The sequence below is a fragment of the Physella acuta genome, unplaced genomic scaffold (assembly GCF_028476545.2).
Source record: "Physella acuta isolate Inbredline_101_S28 unplaced genomic scaffold, ASM2847654v3 ptg000017l, whole genome shotgun sequence".
NCBI classification, from domain to species: Eukaryota; Metazoa; Mollusca; class Gastropoda; family Physidae; genus Physella; species Physella acuta.
This window is the reverse complement of record NW_026731537.1, coordinates 3,213,253-3,231,494: the sequence shown is the minus strand read 5'-3', so window position 1 is coordinate 3,231,494 and position 18,242 is coordinate 3,213,253. Positions and strand designations below refer to the sequence as shown.

Sequence of the window (18,242 nt, the reverse complement as noted above, 5' to 3'; positions counted from 1 at the left end):
GTTTCTAGAGACCCATCATGTCCTGGTCTCCACAGTCCACATAACCAACTTTTTTTTTTGACCTATTAAAATTTCATCATTAAAATAAGAAGAAAAAAATATTTTAAAACTTTAGGTCACTTTCAGTAAGATTATTCTTATTTTGATGTAAGGTTTTATATTCTAACAAATTTTTATAATAATTTACCAGCAAATAGAATGTGAAAAATTTAAAAGAAAAAAACCAAAAGAAAAAAAATGGTAAATAATTAATATAGCTTGAGGCACCAAGGTTGTGGTCTTGATCCAACTTATCAGTGAGTTGGTGTCACTAAGACAAGGAAGTATAACATCAAGACTAATACCCTGCACTAACACGGCACAGTGTTGACAATTTCTGTTTAGTACTCAAAGGGTTAAAGGTGTTCTCTGAAATATAACCCTCCAACTCATATATTGGTCTGATCTATATCCCCCCCCCCTTACTTGTACTTATTATATCCTTATCTGTGTCCATTAATTGCTGGAATATTTGTATTGATTCATGCAAATGGATTATTTTTTTCCACTCTAGAGAAACCTCTTGTTTATCAAAGTAGGAAGAGGCCCCTAGTTTTCTTACAATAGCCCTGGCAAATATACATCTTCACAAGAGTGGATTCATAATTGAGCTGCACCAAAATGAACTGTGCAATTAGTTTTTTATCAAAGATAATTAGAGCAAATTAACTGTGTCCATATTTAATTCCATCATTAATTATGACCATTCTATATGCTATAGTAATATTTCACAATATAGACTAGTGCTAGGAATTTGAAAAAAAAAAAATTTTTATTAGTATTGCAGAGCTGATCACTGAATTGTATAGTTTATTTCTGTGGGTCTAAACCGTATAGACTTGTGTGGGTCTAATTGACAGTCTATTTTTGTATGTCTAATTGGTTTAAAACTTTACAGTGTGGGTCTTATTAATATAGTCTATTTCTGTATAGACCTAAGTGATGTTTTCTATTTTTTTGTAGGCTTATGTGGTGTGATATATTTTTGTCTAGGCTTATGTGGTGTCTGTTTTTGTGTGGGTTCTAGTTGATAGTCCACATAACTCATCCAATGCAGACATTCAATTGAAATAAATCTCTCTCATGCTCAAAGTTTTGGATGTTGCCCTAATGTGTCCACACAACTACCAATGCAGACATTCAATTGAAATAAATCTCTCTCATGCTCAAAGTTTTGGATGTTGCCCTAATGTGTCCACTGCACTTGTACAAATGTGTCTAACTTCTAGATGCTCATTATGTGATCAGCGAGCTGTCACGTATAACAAGATAAACTACTCGTCACTTGACGTATTTCCTTCCTGCCATAGAGACAAGCACATAAATTTCTAAAAATAGGCCTCAATAAAGAGCAATGAGCTATTGATCCAGGCTAGTTTTTGCTGACAGTTTGCCATGTGGAATAGATGAAGTTGTGTCCCCTTGCTCAATCTTCCACCCCTCCACCCAGTAATGCCTATTAGCCCTGATCTGAATTTCTAATGCCCCAGACTAAAGCTTTTTAAAAGGAGAGAGATAGAAAACATCAACTTTACAGGGTTTTTTTTCTTACATTTGATGATCACAACAGAACCTCTTAATTTTAAAAGAAAAAATGGTTTTAAAAAATTAAAACATTAATTTAATTAATACCATTGTATTTTTCTTGTCTTAAAATGAAGTGAATTAACACATTTGCTTGAGGATGGGGGGGGGGGGGGGAATAAAAGATCAATATTGCTAAAGGATTGATGGAGAAAATTTAAAGAATAATTATGAATGGAAATTAATTATTTATAAAGATAAAAAGTTAAATGTGAATAAATAATCTTGTTTTTATTTGTTTATGCTATATTTTTATGAAGGAGCAAAAACAACATCAGCCACAGATCATGGGGCTTGTTATATAATTCTAAAATAATCCCAGTTTTGACAGCCTGAAGACATTTTAATAATTGGACCGATATCCCATGTTTGACTGCACAAAGATATTTTAATCTGCTTCTTTGTTCTTGGCTTTATTGCTGCCAATATTTGAAAGGCATCATTTTTAAGACACACAATGTGCATACTATTTTTGTAACTACAAACTCCTATCCATGAAGTTCTGGTCCATACAAGTTCATGTCCATAAAGTTCTGCTACATACAAGTTCATGTCCATAAAGTTCTGGTCCATACAAGTCCGTCCATAAAGTTCTGGTCCATATAAGTACATGTCCATAAAGTTCTGATATATAGAATTTCATGTTTGTCAAGTTCTGGTCCATACAAGTTCATGTCCATAAACATAAAGTTCTGGTACATACAATTTTATGTCCATAAAATTCTGGTCCAGAGTCCATATAGTTCTGGTCCATACAAGTTCATGGTTACATTCAAAACTTCTGGTACTTAAGAGTTGTTTCCCATGTGTGTTGTGTAGATCCACTGATTTTTTTGTAAGCAACTGATTGGACTTGTAGCTCCAATCAGGATAGTATTGAGTTGTACCATCAAGTTGATTTATCTCTTCTTAGTGCACAAAAATCCCAGCAGTTTCAACTTTTTCTCTTTAAATAAAATAGATGTGTCATGTCACAGCCAGTCTGTCTCCTGCATGTTGCATTACAGCATGATGCATGTGGTTTTAAATGTTGGACATACATGCCCAGCGATAAGGCGTCCAGCGAGGTTTGAGTGATTGTGCTGAGATGCTGTGATTAAGGTCTCGGATCACCGGAGACTACAAAATGAAGTGGACATTTCCCATCTAAAGGCTTGTAGAAGCTGCAGACAAATTTGATTACCCAGACAAACTGATTTGATTTTTGGCTGATGTCCAAAACAGCGCTGGTTATCAGAGGGGGGGGGGGGGGCAGTGTGACCTTGACATCCTGCTGATAACTGCATTAGAGCTGACTTTACAGCCTGTCTGAGTGGAGTGGAGCAGCAGCTATGAGTGTTTAAAATGTTTGGAGGAATGGGTTTGATGTGTAAATAGCTTCATGGATGTCTCATTCTCAGCTTTGTTGTAACATGGTTGACAAAGATGTCACAGTGTTTTTAAATCTGACCGTAAAGTTTAATGTGGGTTGTTGTTTTGTTTTTTTAGACAATCAGAAAATGAATTTTTTTTTGTTTTACTAGGTAGGCAAAGTATGTTTTTATGGTCAATCATGATTTAACAAGCTATGTAAAGCATAATTTATTCAAAATGACTGGTCTTTTTTATTGTTTTAACTTGTACCTCAACCAAATATGATCAACAAAAGATTATTTTACTGCAATGTTCACCTAGTGCCCATCTTATCCTCCTAATGTTTGTCATATTCCTATGTCCTTGTGCCATGACCAGCCGCCATGTCCATCTTGTCCTGCCGTCATGTCCATCTTGTCCTGCCGTCATGTCCATCTTGTCCTGCCGTCATGTCCATCTTGTCCTGCCGTCATGTCCATCTTGTCCTGCCGTCATGTCCATCTTGTCCTGCCGTCATGTCCATCTTGTCCTGCAGTCATGTCCATCTTGTCCTGGTGTCATGTCCATCTTGTCCTGGTGTCATGTCCATCTTGTCCTGCCATCATGTCCATCTTGTCCTGCCGTCATGTCCATCTTGTCCTGGTGTCATGTCCATCTTGTCCTGCCATCATGTCCATCTTGTCCTGCCGTCATGTCCATCTTGTCCTGCCGTCATGTCCATCTTGTCCTGGTGTCATGTCCATCTTGTCCTGCCGTCGTGTCCATCTTGTCCTGCCATCGTGTCCATCTTGTCCTGCCATCATGTCCAACTTGTCCTGCTGTCATGTCCATCTTGTCATCTTGTCCTGCCATCATGTCCATCTTGTCCTGCTGTCATGTCCATCTTGTCATCTTGTCCAGCTGTCATGTCCATCTTGTCCTGCCGTCATGTCCATCTTGTCCTGCTGTCATGTCCATCTTGTCATCTTGTCCTGCTGTCATGTCCATCTTGTCATCTTGTCCTGCCATCATGTCCACCTTGTCCAACTGTCATGTCCATCTTGTCCTGCTGTCATGTCCATCTTGTCCTGCCGTCATGTCCATCTTGTCCTGGTGTCATGTCCATCTTGTCCTGCCATCATGTCCATCTTGTCCTGCCGTCATGTCCATCTTGTCCTGCCGTCATGTCCATCTTGTCCTGGTGTCATGTCCATCTTGTCCTGCCGTCGTGTCCATCTTGTCCTGCCATCGTGTCCATCTTGTCCTGCCATCATGTCCAACTTGTCCTGCTGTCATGTCCATCTTGTCATCTTGTCCTGCCATCATGTCCATCTTGTCCTGCTGTCATGTCCATCTTGTCATCTTGTCCAGCTGTCATGTCCATCTTGTCCTGCCGTCATGTCCATCTTGTCCTGCTGTCATGTCCATCTTGTCATCTTGTCCTGCTGTCATGTCCATCTTGTCATCTTGTCCTGCCATCATGTCCACCTTGTCCAACTGTCATGTCCATCTTGTCCTGCTGTCATGTCCATCTTGTCCTGCCGTCATGTCCATCTTGTCCTGCCGTCATGTCCATCTTGTCCTGCCGTCATGTCCATCTTGTCCTGCCATCGTGTCCATCTTGTCCTGCCATCATGTCCAACTTGTCCTGCTGTCATGTCCATCTTGTCATCTTGTCCTGCCATCATGTCCATCTTGTCCTGCTGTCATGTCCATCTTGTCATCTTGTCCAGCTGTCATGTCCATCTTGTCCTGCCGTCATGTCCATCTTGTCCTGCTGTCATGTCCATCTTGTCATCTTGTCCTGCTGTCATGTCCATCTTGTCATCTTGTCCTGCCATCATGTCCACCTTGTCCAACTGTCATGTCCATCTTGTCCTGCTGTCATGTCCATCTTGTCCTGCCGTCATGTCCATCTTGTCCTGCTGTCATGTCCATCTTGTCCTGCCGTCATGTCCATCTTGTCCTGCCGTCATGTCCATCTTGTCCTGCCATCATGTCCATCTTCTCCTACCATCATGTCACCCTGTAGCCCCTGACACATGTTGCCCTGCCGTCATGTCCATCTTGTCCTGCTGTCATGTCCATCTTGTCCTGCCGTCATGTCCATGTTGTCCTGCCGTCATGTCACCCTGTAGCCCCTGACACATGTTGACCTGTCCCCCACAGGGCAAGGACCTGTTCATGGACCTGGACAACACAAGTCTGAGGCTGGTGGACCCAGTGGATGGCGTGGTCCTCAACTCTCAGCCCATCCACTCCATCAGGGTCTGGGGTGTTGGCAGGGACAATGGGAGGTAAGTCATGTCAAGCCTTGACTTAACTGTTATAAACTTTAGTAATTTAGCCAACCAGCTGTCTAAATAATTGTTGTTGTAATGTGTGTTCTATTAAATGTGGTTCTCTGTGTAAAATATTCAATTTTATAATTATTTTTCTGCTGCTTTGGACTTGCCAGGGAAAGGTAACTCAATTTTAGAATTAGCATTAACTCCTTTTTTTCTTTCATTCTATTAAATGGTTACTTTTTCTTGATGTTTCATGATAACACATAATGATTTATTTTTAAATGGTTGTTTGTAAATGAGAAACTTGAAGTTCACCTTCATGTCGTTGTTCCCCTTTCACCCCCAGGGACTTTGCATACGTGGCCCGTGACCGAGGCACCCGGATGCACATGTGTCACGTGTTCCACTGTGACATGCCAGCCCGCCAGATTGCCAACACGCTGCGAGACATCTGCAAGAAGATCATGCTGGAGCGCAGCCTGCACCAGTCCGCTGTGGCCAGGCTCATGCGGCCCACAGACCTGCCCAATCTGGACAAAGTTGGACAGCCCAATGGGGAGAAGCTATCATTCCAAAACCTCTATAACAGTATGTTGTTCCAAAACCTCTATAACAGTATGTTGTTCCAAAACCTCTATAACAGTATGTTGTTCCAAAACCTCTATAACAGTATGTTGTTCCAAAACCTCTATAACAGTATGTTGTTCCAAAACCTCTATAACAGTATGATGTTCCAAAACCTCTATAACAGTATGTTGTTCCAAAACCTCTATAACAGTATGTTGTTCCAAAACCTCTATAACAGTATGTTGTTCCAAAACCTCTATAACAGTATGTTGTTCCAAAACCTCTATAACAGTATGTTGTTCCAAAACCTCTATAACAGTATGTTGTTCCAAAACCTCTATAACAGTATGTTGTTCCAAAACCTCTATAACAGTATGTTGTTCCAAAACCTCTATAACAGTATGTTGTTCCAAAACCTCTATATCAGTATGTTGTTCCAAAACCTCTATAACAGTATGTTGTTCCAAAACCTCTATAACAGTATGTTGTTCCAAAACCTCTAAAACAGTATGTTGTTCCAAAACCTCTATAACAGTATGTTGTTCCAAAACCTCTATAACAGTATGTTGTTCCAAAACCTCTATAACAGTATGTTGTTCCAAAACCTCTATAACAGTATGTTGTTCCAAAACCTCTATAACAGTATGTTGTTCCAAAACCTCTATAACAGTATGTTGTTCCAAAACCTCTATAACAGTATGTTGTTCCAAAACCTCTGTAACAGTATGTTGTTCCAAAACCTCTATAACAGTATGTTGTTCCAAAACCTCTATAACAGTATGTTGTTCCAAAACCTCTATAACAGTATGTTGTTCCAAAACCTCTATAACAGTATGTTGGCTTGGGTTCTCTGGGACTCTGGTTACATGTCATCTACCTTTAGTTAACTCGCCTGTCATCTAACTTTCTCTCACACACCTGTCATCTACCTTTCTCTCACCTGTCATCTAACTTTAGTTAACTCACCTGTCATCTTTCTCTCACTCTCTTGTCATCTAACTTTCTCTCACTCACCTGTCATCTAACTCTCTTTCACTCACCTGTCTCTCACTTTCTCTCACTCACATGTCATCTACCTTTCTCTCACTCTCTTTTCATCTAACTTTCTCTCACCTGTCATCTAACTTTCACCTGTCATCTAACTTTCACCTGTCATCTACCTTTCTCTCTCGCCTGTCATCTAACTTTCTCTCACTGACCTGTCATATAACTTTCACTCACCTGTCTCTCACTTTCTCTCACTATCCTCTCATCTTCCTTTCTCTACTCACCTGTCATCTAACTTTCTCTCACCTGTCATCTAACTTTCACCTGTCATCTAACTTTCACCTGTCATCTACCTTTCTCTCTCGCCTGTCATCTAACTTTCTCTCACTGACCTGTCATATAACTTTCACTCACCTGTCTCTCACTTTCTCTCACTATCCTCTCATCTAACTTTCTCTCACTCTCCTGTCCTCTAACTTTCTCTCACTCTCCTGTCATCTAACTTTCTCTCACCTGTCATCTAACTTTCTCTCACCTGTCATCTAATGTTTGCTAACCCTCCCTCAGATGCCAGATTCCCCACCCCAATGGAGGAACCACGCAAGGTCATCAGGTGCCATTACCTGGGTATACAGGAGGTGATGAGACCCACAGGTAGGTTTTAAATATAGTTTTGACATAGGTAGGTTTACAATATAGACTTGACGCAAGTAGGTTTATAGTATAGACTTGACACAGATAGGTTTACAAGACACAGATAAGTTTACAATATAGTCTTGACTAGGTTTATTTTATTTTTGCAATAGAGAATTGTCACAGGTAGTTAAAAATATGGACTTTACTTCTGGTAGGTTTGAAGTTAGATGGAATGTTATTCCAGTTATTTTTTACAAGATTTATTTCTTCCCTCCCCACCCTCTCTGGCACAGGACGAGACATCCTAAACGAAGCCATACAGTACCTGTACTACCGCGTCCCCCCAGAGAAGTGGAAGTTTGTCAATGTGGCCATCGCACCGTCAACCATCACAGTCACAGAACATGGGGTAAGTCTGGTCACAGAACACGGGGTAAGTCTGGTCACAGAACACGGGGTAAGTCTGGTCACAGAACATGGGGTAAGTCTGGTCACAGAACATGGGGTAAGTCTGGTCACAGAACACGGGGTAAGTCTGGCTTCTTCAGCCATTGTCTGGCAGCTTGTTGACCTGGCTGGAGCTAGTCTAGCTGACATGTCTGCAACTAACCTAGGTTACATCCGGACGAATTCCATTAGATCTAAGCACCTCTCAAGCAATTCTAGCTATGTAAATGTTCAGTCCCGCCTATAGACAACGTTCAACTATCTATAAACCAAATGTCTTCCCCCACAGAATCCTGATGGGATCATTGAAGAGTGTCGTGTCAGGTTCCTGTCCTTCATGGGGATAGCTGTGGACAATGTCAAGTAGGTCAAGCTTTCTTACATTGGCATCATTTGTGTAGGAAATTTTAACATAACAATCAGGTCAATTATCCAGTCAGGCCAACAAACATCAGGTCAACTCAACAATCAGACAATCATCAGGTCAACAAAACCAGGTTAACCAAATAAACAAAAATTCCACAATTATAAAGTTGCACCCCTAAAATGTGTGGCCCAATACACCTCACTAAAAAAAATTGTGTGGGTAGCCTGCAAATTTGGAGTCTACCATCCAGTTTGTTTTGTTGTTTGATTCCATAGATACAAATAATGTTAAGAACAATGAAGTATGCCACTGAATCAACTCACAATTAAATTCAGTGATTTGTTTTTTAGAAAAAAATTACAGTATTTTGAAGTTTTGATTGACAAGTGTGAGTAAATGTAACTTGAATGTGTGGGTATGGGTTACTGACTGCAGTCTTGTGTTTCAGGCTGTGTGCATTCATCATGCACATTGTGAAGTTTTGATTGATAAGTGTGGTTATGGCTATCTGACTGTATTCTTGTGTTTCAGGCTGTGTGCATTCATCATGCACAACTCACAGAACAAATTCTTGTGCCATGTGTTCCATTGTGAGCCTAGTGCTGGACCAATGTGTAAGACCATAGAGGCTGCGTGTAAGGTTAGTATAGCCTTGTTGTAGACCAATGTGTAAGACCATAGAGGCTGGGTGTAAGGTTAGTACAGCCCTGTTGTACAGCCCTGTTGTACAGCCCTGTTGTACAGCCCTGTTGTAGACCAATGTGTAAGACTATAGAGGCTGCGTGTAAGGCTAGTACAGCCCTGTTGTACAGCCCTGTTGTACAGCCCTGTTGTACAGCCCTGTTGTAGACCAATGTGTAAGACTATAGAGGCTGCGTGTAAGGCTAGTACAGCCCTGTTGTACAGCCCTGTTGTACAGCCCTGTTGTACAGCCCTGTTGTAGACCAATGTGTAAGACTATAGAGGCTGCGTGTAAGGCTAGTACAGCCCTGTTGTACAGCCCTGTTGTACAGCCCTGTTGTACAGCCCTGTTGTACAGCCCTGTTGTAGACCAATGTGTAAGACTATAGAGGCTGCGTGTAAGGCTAGTACAGCCCTGTTGTACAGCCCTGTTGTACAGCCCTGTTGTACAGCCCTGTTGTAGACCAATGTGTAAGACTATAGAGGCTGCGTGTAAGGCTAGTACAGCCCTGTTGTACAGCCCTGTTGTACAGCCCTGTTGTACAGCCCTGTTGTACAGCCCTGTTGTAGACCAATGTGTAAGACTATAGAGGCTGCGTGTAAGGCTAGTACAGCCCTGTTGTACAGCCCTGTTGTACAGCCCTGTTGTACAGCCCTGTTGTAGACCAATGTGTAAGACTATAGAGGCTGCGTGTAAGGCTAGTACAGCCCTGTTGTACAGCCCTGTTGTACAGCCCTGTTGTACAGCCCTGTTGTACAGCCCTGTTGTAGACCAATGTGTAAGACTATAGAGGCTGCGTGTAAGGCTAGTACAGCCCTGTTGTACAGCCCTGTTGTACAGCCCTGTTGTAGACCAATGTGTAAGACTATAGAGGCTGCGTGTAAGGCTAGTACAGCCCTGTTGTACAGCCCTGTTGTACAGCCCTGTTGTAGACCAATGTGTAAGACTATAGAGGCTGCGTGTAAGGCTAGTACAGCCCTGTTGTACAGCCCTGTTGTACAGCCCTGTTGTAGACCAATGTGTAAGACTATAGAGGCTGCGTGTAAGGCTAGTACAGCCCTGTTGTACAGCCCTGTTGTACAGCCCTGTTGTAGACCAATGTGTAAGACCATAGAGGCTGCGTGTAAGGTTAGTACAGCCCTGTTGTAGACCAATGTGTAAGGTTAGTACAGCCCTGTTGTACAGCCCTGTTGTACAGCCCTGTTGTACAGCCCTGTTGTAGACCAATGTGTAAGACCATAGAGGCTGGGTGTAAGGTTAGTACAGCCCTGTTGTACAGCCCTGTTGTACAGCCCTGTTGTACAGCCCTGTTGTAGACCAATGTGTAAGACCATAGAGGCTGGGTGTAAGGTTAGTACAGCCCTGTTGTACAGCCCTGTTGTACAGCCCTGTTGTACAGCCCTGTTGTAGACCAATGTGTAAGACCATAGAGGCTGGGTGTAAGGTTAGTACAGCCCTGTTGTACAGCCCTGTTGTACAGCCCTGTTGTACAGCCCTGTTGTAGACCAATGTGTAAGACCATAGAGGCTGCGTGTAAGGTTAGTACAGCCCTGTTGTACAGCCCTGTTGTACAGCCCTGTTGTACAGCCCTGTTGTAGACCAATGTGTAAGACCATAGAGGCTGCGTGTAAGGTTAGTACAGCCCTGTTGTACAGCAGATATGGTCATCATCTCTGGGCACACAGATAACACTATAACTAAGGAGATACAGGCTAGGATATTGCCTCACAGAATAAATAATGTGTAAAAATTAAGCTTTTTGTCTTTAAAATTATCAAATTATAATATAATTTTGTTGATGTATTTAAGCTAAAGAAAACATTAATCAAATAATTTATGTTTGCAATTGTTGACTTGTCATTTGAAACATCTTTTACCTATTTCAATACCCTGTTTAATTATCCTGTTTGACTATCTCGTTATCCAGCTGCGCTACCAGAAGTGTTTAGACGCCCACCCCCAGACACCAAAAGGTGGACTTCAAGGGAAGGTAAGTCTGGCGTCTGCTGGTGTCTCCAGCTTACATGTTACCCTGATGTCAGTAGCCACTTAGAGGTTTTTACAGGGGAGGTAAAAATATTTTGGAAATGAATATGTTCCTAAAACTATTTTTGGTCATGAATAATATGTTCCTAAAAATATTTTGGTCATAAATAATATATTCCTAAAAATATTTTGGTCATGAATAATGTTCCTAAAAATATTTTGGTAATGAATAATATGCTCATACTAATATTTTTGTAATGAATATGTTCCTAAAAAAATTTTGGTAATGAAAATATTCTGTACTTAAAAATATTATGTACATTAAATAAATATTACGTGCATGAAAATATTAGCATAATATTCAATAAATTAAAATATTTTGATGCAAATATTCTGTAAATGAAAACCCTTGCGGTAAAATATTATATTTTTATATTATTCTTGCCACCAATCTTAAACTTGAGTTTAGTCTTAAGGGGATATGCGCGGAAAAAAATCACAAAATTTCTTGTTTTTCGTCATGATGGGTTTCTTGCACTTTTGGATACTTTGTCCATTTTTGTATAAAGAAAATAATAACTTTAAAGAAAAAAAAAAATTATGTGTTTGAATTACGATTTTTATGACCCTATTAATTAAAAAATAATCAATTTTTCCCAATCTTACAAGCTCTCTATGAAAAGTTTTATATACGTCATTATATTGTATTTGACATCATTGGAAAGCTGGATTTCTCATGTATCTAGTAAACTTAATTTCCTACATCTCGGAAACACCCAAAGCTTACAATCGGCTTTGCAGTTTACACAGATATGGTACTTTCCTGACCTAGTTTTCGTTACTTTTGGCTGTTTTTCTCAGTTCGCATGTTTTTAACACCAAAAAGCCTACTACTTTTTTATTTATTAAACAATGCCAACCATATTTTCAGTAATTGTTCTTGATGCAAAAATACAACTTTTGTCACGAGGGAATTGTGATTGCTTTCAAAGAAAAAAAGTATTTGGTAATTAATATGCAAATTTTGAAACTTTTGAATACTAAAAAGGGTACGATTTTTTAGACCTTGTAAAATTCTTACTAGTAATTATTTCAAAAAGTTGTCGTGACAAAAGTTTTAATATATACTGAAATATAAGCAGTTTAAATTTGATTGCTATAGGTGCATAAATAAAAAAGCCTTAGTATTTTTAAAAGTACCGAAAAATTCAAAATGGCGGAGGTTTTTTGGGTTTCCATGACAACCAAAATTGTTTCCCACCCTTTTTTTTGCTGTTTAATACTTACTTTTATATGCCAAATATGATTAAAGTATTCAAAAGGCTTTAGATCTTAAACTGTAAAAAATAGAAAAAAACATAGCATATCCCCTTTAGAGGAAAGCATAAATTATTCAAATAAAAAAAAAACTAAAGAACAAAGCCTTAAAAATTAAATCTTTAAAAACAAACCCAAAAGAAATAATGCTGATAAGTAAATGCTAAAAATGAAACCATATATTTTATAAAGGTAATTTAGAACAACTAATTCTGTTAAAGTTTCCTTTTTCAAAAGCTTATTTAGTATAGTTGTTGTGTGTATGGTGTGTACTTGTGTGTTATTATAGTATAGTTTGTGTGTGACAGTCTGTGTGTGACAGTTTGTGTGTGACAGTCTGTGTGTGACAGTTTGTTTGTCTGTGATAAAGTTGTGTCCTGTTCTGTCTTACAATATATGTGTCATGTACAATCCTTCTAAGAGCACATCTGCCATGATATTATATTTGTCTGTGCTAATGGTTTAAGAAAACAATCTCTGTGCTTTTTCTCACGATCTCACTATGATTATAGCCGTTACATATTCATGAATGAAATAATGAAACAAGCGGCAGAAATGTATTTCCATCTTTTAGCACTCTGCACTTTTTGTCTGCTTTTATCCCTTATATCTGCATGTTACATGTTTTTACTCTAATTAGCTCGGCTGTTTTTCACTGAATATAATTTTTTACATTATTTAATTGCTAAAATTATTTTTAATGTTGAAACTAAATCCATGTATTAATTATTGTTGATTATTATTGTTTATCATTTATACGTAAATAATGTTATGCTGGAGATGCTATGTTGTACGTGTTGGTTTACCAGAATGGGGAGTCCAGGGGCTTATTTAAAACTCTCTTGATCAAATATTTTAAGAAAACAAATTCCGATGAAGTATTAATACAATGCCATTCAGGAAGTGATGTGATCTTGTAATCCAAGAATGTTGGTAGAATAAAGTTTTGTGTGAACAATCTACTTCACAGTACAAACTAAAACTGGATGCTCAGAAGGCTTTTGATAAATTTAAATGTGTAGCTCAATGTCTAATGCTAGGGTGAAAAGTTTAAAATTATCAATACATGGATTTAGTGTCTGATCAGCTGTAGACATTAGTTTGTCTGTTCTGTGTTGAGTGTTTTTCATTTCCTTATGCACTTGATATTGTGACCTCTGTAGAATGTAGGGGAAGTTCTAAGTGCAGGATTCAAGGCAGGAGTTCAAGGGTTGAAGGTCGGAGTTCAGGAGGTCAAGTCTGGAGCTGTACACGGGGTTATGGGAGTTCTGAATTTATTCAAGGGAAAAATGGGTTCTAGATCCAATGAGTCCTGATGGTTACTGCCCCTTAGTATATTGTATAGGTAACTGTTTTAATTCTTCTTGATTTATTGTTGCCTCCCATTAAAAGCTCACCCAAACATGTTTTGTGTATTTTTGTTTAGTGTAATCTATGTAAATGTTTCTTTCTTTTTAAATATTGATATAATTCAACTGTATGCAAATCACTAAGTAAACTTGCCCCATTGAAATTAATTTTTGTGATACTTTTATTTTCCTAAGCACTCAGTGATTAGAGTATGTATCAGCCTCTAACTGTACTTGCACGCTTTAAATGCCATTCCGCCATTCTCGTATGCTTTCAATAGCAGCTTAAAACTTTATTTCAACTCATAAATGTCCTCTCTGTTCAAAATTAGGCTTCTTATAATCAATCAAAATAGATCATTTAAAAAAAAAAAAATATTTCTTACTGAGAGCAAGTGTAAATGATCAATGTATCCATTAGTGGTCGACAGAATTATTAAATTAATTCTCCAGTGTTTTGCATACAAATTTTTGAAATTTTTTACTGTTTACAAATATATTACTTCTAGCCCTGAATATCAGTATGGTGAAGTTAATATTTGCTTTCTAGTATAGTAAGTATTCAGTTGAGTAGTTTTGTTTGATAGTTATTGTTTATGAATGAACTTTTCCACTCTGTAGAGCCTGAGAACCAGCATCAAACAGAGCATTCAGTGTGTCTGGGGTTCTGTCACCCAGCTAGCCTCACCTAAATAGGCAGATGTCAAGCAGGTCCTGCATCAACTGATGGTGGAACATTCTGGAAATTTGCTGTCCTCGTACGAAAAGATTACAGCCAGTCCACTGCTTTGGTGAAAATCAAAAGATTGAAATTTTTGGACCTGGATTTTTAAGATGATTTGTTTTTTAAATGTGGATTATGTAAATTAATTACTTGTGCAATTGAAATTAAGGATAATTTTAGTCCTGGTTCCTGATTGATATTTTCTCACTTAATTCGCTTTGTCTAGATTATTTCCTAGTTAAGTGTTGAATATAGCAATTTTTATTTTACCATAAATGAGATTCTTTAGTAGCACATATTTTTTTGGCCAGAATATACTATAGTTGAGGCATTATCTGGCAATGTTTATTTTTACACAATGATTTAATGGGTTTTAACATTTTTAACAAACATACTGTTATATTTTCCAAATTTTTCAGTTATTTTAATCTGTATTTTTATTCTGAGGTTGTTACTGTTTTTAAAAACAAAAGACAGAAAGATTTGTTAATCTCAAATCTTGTCATTCCATGGGCTGTGTTGTGTTCTGTGGCGGAGTCTGGTTAAAGGTTGCCTAAACTGCTAGGTGGTGGGTGGCTAGACCTGGTCAGGTGGTGGGTGGCTAGACCTGGTCAGGTGGTGGGTGGCTAGACCTGGTCAGGTGGTGGCTAGACCTGGTCAGGTGGTGGGTGGCTAGACCTGGTCAGCTGGTGGGTGGCTAGACCTGGTCAGGTGGTGGCTAGACCTGGTCAGGTGGTGGGTGGCTAGACCTGGTCAGCTGGTGGGTGGCTAGACCTGGTCAGGTGGTGGGTGGCTAGACCTGGTCAGGTGGTGGGTGGCTAGACCTGGTCAGGTGGTGGCTAGACCTGGTCAGCTGGTGGGTGGCTAGACCTGGTCAAGTGGTGGGTGGCTAGACCTGGTCAGGTGGTGGCTAGACCTGGTCAGGTGGTGGGTGGCTGGACCTGGTCAGGTGGTGGGTGGCTGGACCTGGTCAGTTGTTTGTTACACCTGGTCAGTAGTCTGTTACACCTGGTCAGTTGTTGGGTATTCTCTACTTAAATCTCCACCTCCATTTTATGACAATGGTTAGCTAACATCATCAACACAAACTTTAATATTTTGACATTAATAAAAAAATCACTAATGCGGAAATAAATGTTTCACAAGAATAATAGACCTAGGTCACATGACTTGCCAGGGGCTCTAGAAAAAATAGTTCCCAGCTGTTCTTGTTCCACCCCACTAGCCACAGAATTTCTAGGGATTATCCTGGGATGGGGAATTCTTGTTGCTAATGGGGAAATCCATTTTAAAACATCATTTATGTGCTAGGTGTTTCCTTGTTAAAATATGATTGCAATTTATTTGATCTATGAGAGGAGGAAAAGTTTGGAAATTTCAGTTGATGAAGTAGTGGATGCTTGTCAAAATAAAGCTCTAGTCCCATCTGGCAATGGTAACACATTGTTCTGGCAATGGTAACACATTGATCTGGCAATGGTAACACATTGATCTGGCAATGGTAACACATTGATCTGGCAATGGTAACACATTGTTCTGGCAATGGTAACACATTGATCTGGCAATGGTAACACATTGATCTGGCAATGGTAACACATTGATCTGGCAATGGTAACACATTGATCTGGCAATGGTAACTCATTGATCTGGCAATGGTAACTCATTGATCTGGCAATGGTAACACATTGATCTGGCTATGGTAACACATTGATCTGGCAATGGTAATACATTGATCTGGCAATGGTAACACATTGATCTGGCAATGGTAACACATTGTTCAATTGTTGTGAACGGGTAAACCAAAGAATTGTTTACTGTGTCCCATTCCAAATTTGTATCTAACTTAGAATAAACTATAACATCTTTACAAGCTCCACCTTTGATCACAGCAACTAAACAGTGTATCAACAAAGTATTACCTCAAGCTGATAACTCACTTTAGAAATGACTTTCTTAAAAAAAAATGATACGGTGATTGTATTTTAATTTGACTTTTTAAATTTCTCTGGTGTGATGTGACCACAGAAATCTCCACACATATCTTACAACATATACTTTTTGCTTATCTGATCCATGTTTTTTATTTACCTGATCCATGTTTTTATCTTATACAACAAAAACAATACTTAACATATTGTATGAATCAATCAATCATTCAACTAACACTGCATTGAGATCAGAACTGTTTACATATCTGGAGATAAAATTTCTTGTATCAAAGCTGTTCATGTTAACCTTTTGATAAACTATTTATTTCAGTTATCCCCCTTGTATATACACAATTTGAATGTTCAACTTTTTGACAAATTTTTAATTTGAACATTCCTTGTAAAGCTTGCCATAATTTATTACTTTTATAGTTAGCTGTGTTTAATGAGTCAGTTAATTTGTAGAAATATTTTAATTGTTGACTTTTAATGAAAGTGGTCAATACATTGCTTCTTGTCTGTAGCCTAGTCTCTGGTGTTTACAAAAACCTGTCCACCTCTGGTAAAAGTTTTTAAAAATTCATTTTTAAAAATAACATTTCTTTTAAGTATGCAAATAATTTATTTGCAGAATTTAAACTATATTAACCTAGATTTAATATTGGCCTACTGGCAAAAGAAATATAATGAAAAAATTTAAAGACTGTATGTTTCCATCAGGAGTTAACGATTGCATGTCTTTTCCTAATGTAGATGTGGGCAGAGTTAAATCCCTGCAGTCCCACAAATATTTTGATCCCACTAAGTGTTGCCAGAGTTAAATCCATGCAGTCCCACAAATATTTTGATCCCACTAAGTGTTGCCAGAGTTAAATCCATGCAGTCCCACAAATATTTTGATCCCACTAAGTGTTGCCAATGTTTGTATTCTTGCATCATGTCCCACATTCCTCAACATCAAGACATTATTCTGTGGGTAGGTTAACTTAAGCGGGTTTAATTCAATTTGTTGTTAGTTGTAAACTCAATGGTTTAAAGTATTAAAGTAATTTAGTTTTGTATGATGTAAATTTAACAACTTTTCACTAGACTGATAATCACCTAAAGAAGCATAATATTTATATCTGTAAACTTAATCTTATTGTTTGTTTATATAATTTATTTAATTCTATGTAAAATTGTGAATTTTTTTACAAAAACTATGTAAAGATGAATGTACACAAGCAGCTTTTTAAAAACATGATTTAACAGTTGCCTACCTAGTATGTCACAATTTGTTACTCAATAGAAAAGATCACTTGCTTTTAATTGTGATTATCTCCCTTTGTTTACCGCAGTTATCTTCCTTACACCGTCTGAAATATGTTTGAAAACCTTTTCTTTTGCTGGTTTTTCATTAACATGTCCTTTTTTTAACTGCTATTAAAATTTGTTAAATGATGTCATTGCCACACTTACCTGTATTAAACAAAAAACTGTTATCATTACTTTTGTTTTAAAACATGATACAGACATAACATCCCCTATTCCACTTTGAGAGATAAAATATTTTCTAACTCCATGCATACCTACATTTTAGTTTCAGTTAAAAAACAAAACTTTGACAGTGTATTTTTACATATTAATTTTTTTCGACCATTGACCAATTTGTAAAGGTTCATATTTTACCATTATGGCCAGTTTATTTGTAAAGGTTCATATTTCACCATTTTGGGCAGTTTATTTGTAAAGGTTCATATTTCACCATTTTGGCCAGTTTATTTGTAAAGGTTCATATTTCACCATTTTGGCTAGTTTATTTGTAAAAGTTCATATTTCACCATTATGGCCAGTTTATTTGTAAATTTGTATTTGTCCATCTGGCCAGCGATTTGATGTGATATGTAGTCAATGGTTAGTTAGTCCTCAACATGCATGCCTTTAGCTGTTAGCTGACCACAACACAAACATGCTCTTTGGTTTTTAATTTGTCTTTGTGCTAATGAATAAATTAATTAATATGCAAAATA

General features: G+C 38.2%; 1 protein-coding gene and 1 long non-coding RNA gene across 2 annotated transcripts in view; both read left to right on the top strand.

Moving 5' to 3' along the window:
* Window positions 1-14,850, top strand: part of LOC131938327 (protein Fe65 homolog) — a 69,199-nt gene extending 54,349 nt beyond the window's left edge. Inside the window, exons 9-17 of the mRNA XM_059296336.1 lie at window positions 5,125-5,252; window positions 5,590-5,831; window positions 7,365-7,451; window positions 7,727-7,842; window positions 8,170-8,243; window positions 8,779-8,887; window positions 10,857-10,919; window positions 13,396-13,577; window positions 14,203-14,850. Of these exons, the coding sequence (XP_059152319.1) occupies window positions 5,125-5,252; window positions 5,590-5,831; window positions 7,365-7,451; window positions 7,727-7,842; window positions 8,170-8,243; window positions 8,779-8,887; window positions 10,857-10,919; window positions 13,396-13,548 (972 nt within the window). The 3' untranslated portion in view covers window positions 13,549-13,577; window positions 14,203-14,850. The remainder of the gene's footprint in view (window positions 1-5,124; window positions 5,253-5,589; window positions 5,832-7,364; window positions 7,452-7,726; window positions 7,843-8,169; window positions 8,244-8,778; window positions 8,888-10,856; window positions 10,920-13,395; window positions 13,578-14,202) is intronic.
* Window positions 14,851-16,244: 1,394 nt separating this feature from the next.
* Window positions 16,245-18,242, top strand: LOC131938337 (uncharacterized). The gene is made up of 2 exons (XR_009386294.1): window positions 16,245-17,011; window positions 17,117-18,242. It is a non-coding gene; the product is annotated as an uncharacterized LOC131938337 (long non-coding RNA).